Raw genomic sequence first — 2,574 nt, forward strand, 5'->3', positions numbered from 1 at the left:
ACCACATGCCCCATACTTCTCCCCAGTCCATAATCCCCTAGCTGATGTTTGATCTCACCTCTTCCTTTTGTTCTTATATTATCTCTAATTGGAGTTCCTGTTATGGCTCAGTGGGTTAAGGACCTGACGTTTTCTCTGTGAGGATGCAGGTTTGATCTCTGGCCTTGCTCAGTGGGTTAAGGATCCAGTGTTGCCACAAGCTGTGGCACAGGTTGCAGCTGCAGCTCCAATTGGACCTCTGGCCTGGGAACTTCCATATGTGGCAGGTGAGGTCATAAAAAGATCAAAAAGAATTTAGTGGCTCTGGGGATATAGACAAATGACTGTAGAGAAAGAGCCAGCTGTCTCTGACCCTTAGGTTAGCAGCGAGGTAACCAACTCAGATTTCCAGGCTCCATCTGACTGCTCATCCCAGTTTATTGCTTTCAAAAGGCCCAAGCCACCTCTGCATTCTCTTCATGGCTGACTTCATCTCCTGGTTCCTCAGAGTGTAGATCATGGGGTTCAGCATGGGGGTGAGGACTGTGTTACTGATGGACACAGCTGTGTCCATGGGCAGCGTAGAGAAGGGCCGGCAGTAGATGTACACGCAAGGCACGAAATGAAGAGTCACCACCAGGATGTGGGAGGTGCAGGTGGAGAGGGCTTTGTTCCGGCCCTCCCCAGAATGAGATCTCAGCATCACCAGAATGCTCGTGTAGGACCCCAGGAGCAAGAGCAACCACAGCAGGGTCACCAGCCCATTGTTAGAGATCATGAGCAGCTCCAGAGCAAAGGTGTCGGTGCAGGCCAGCTTAACCACCTGGGGCACGTCACAGTAGAAGGCAGCCAGGACATTGGGGCCACAGAAGGGGAGTGGAAGCATCAGAATAATCTGAACAATGGAGTGCAAACCACCACCCACCCAGGAAGCCACCACCAAGGCCAACCACACCTCTCTCCTCATAATGGTTACATAGTGCAGAGGTTTGGAGATTGCAAGGTATCTGTCATAGGCCATCACAGAGAGGAAAAAAATATCTGCCCCACCAGCAAAGTGGAAGAAAAAGATCTGAGCCATGCAGCCATCGTAGGAGATGGCTTTCCTCTCTGATAAAAGATCCACCAGGAATTTGGGAACGGTGACAGATGAAAAAGCAATGTCCAGGACAGATTTGTTCCGCAGGAGAAAGTACATGGGAGTGTGGAGGGGGGACTCGCAGGTGATGGTCACTACAATGAGGGCATTGCCCAGCACAGTTGCTACATAAACAGCAAGGAAAACCACAAACAAGAAAAGCTCCAGTTCCCGGAAGTGAGTGATTTCCAGGAAGACAAATTCCTTCACGTTGGTGTGGTTGCTCTGGACCATGATGGGGAGATACCCTCTTCTAGATCTACTTTGGGAGAAGATAATTTAGAGTTAGGAGTGTGAAATCCTGAGGCGACCACATCATTTATCATATATTGTTATAAAGTTCTTTTAAGCATTTAGATCATTGTGCCTACTAAGCAAAACCGAGCTAGAGTCTCCCTCCCCCCTTTTTTAGTCACACCCATGGTAGGTGGAAGTTCCCCAGGCCAGGGATCAAACTCACGCTGCAGTTGCAACCTGCACTGCATCTGGGGCAATGCTGGATCCCACTGCACCACACAGGAACTTCCCAGGGTTTTCCTTTTTGCAGCCTGAAAATTATTATTATTTTTTTTTGGGGGGGTGTCTTTTTGTCTTTTTAGGGCTGCACTGATGGCATATGGAGGTTCCCAGGCTAGGGGTCTAATCGGAGCTGTAGCTGCTGGCCTACACCACAGCCATAGCAATGTGGGATCTGAGCGCATCTTTGACTTACACCACAGCTCCTGGCAACACCAGATCCTTAACCTACTGAGTGAGGCCAGGGGTCGAACCTGCAACCTCATGGTTCCTAGTTGGCTTCGTTAGCCACTGAGCCACGATGGGAACTCCTAGAATGAGTTTTAATACAAAAAAAATCCTATAATTTGAATGTGTCTTGAGAAGCCGAGTATTTTACAGGAGAGGCAGCAGATTTCAGTCAGCTTAAGTCTTTTAGTTCTAAATGACATATTTCAAGAATTGCACATGAGCGTTTTACTTCTTAGGGGCTGCAGACAAAACACTATCGAAGTCATAAGGTTATATGTGTGCTAAGCTGAAGGTGCCTGCAATCCCATCTTCAGTATGTCCTCACCTACCTTTGCATTAGAAAGGTGAGCCTGCCAGTTTCCCCATCTTCACTGTCTGCTCTTCACCCAAACACATGCACAATCCACACTGCTCCCTTAGACACTGGATTGGAAGTCTAATGATATAATAATCAGCATAGGGAATAGTGTCAGGTATTTGTAGGAAAAATAATTTTCACTGGAGAAACTGGCAGTTTCAGATGCCATGGGAGTTATTAAAAAGTTAATAAGCTATGTGTATCTATATTGGAACTTTCCAATCTCATTTTCAGTTATTGCTTTCTAGTTTAATTCCACTGTGGTCTGAGAGCATACTTTGTATGATTTTTGAATAGAATGGTTTATGGCCCTGAATGTGGTCTGTTTTTGTAAATGTTCTATGGAAGCCTA

The 2,574-nt window shown here is 46.8% G+C and overlaps 1 protein-coding gene across 1 annotated transcript; it reads right to left on the minus strand.

The window, feature by feature from the left end:
* Positions 1-406: 406 nt before the first annotated feature.
* Positions 407-1,351, minus strand: OR4D6 (olfactory receptor family 4 subfamily D member 6). Its single transcript, XM_003122690.2, has one exon. It carries the CDS (start codon positions 1,349-1,351, stop codon positions 407-409), a length of 945 nt encoding a protein of 314 aa, XP_003122738.2.
* Positions 1,352-2,574: the final 1,223 nt, after the last annotated feature.

This window comes from Sus scrofa, chromosome 2 (assembly GCF_054392235.1).
Source record: "Sus scrofa isolate SSC_HxYL_T2T_F1_AM1 chromosome 2, Sscrofa_HxYL_maternal_Yorkshire_Landrace_v2.0, whole genome shotgun sequence".
Lineage (NCBI taxonomy): Eukaryota > Metazoa > Chordata > Mammalia > Artiodactyla > Suidae > Sus > Sus scrofa.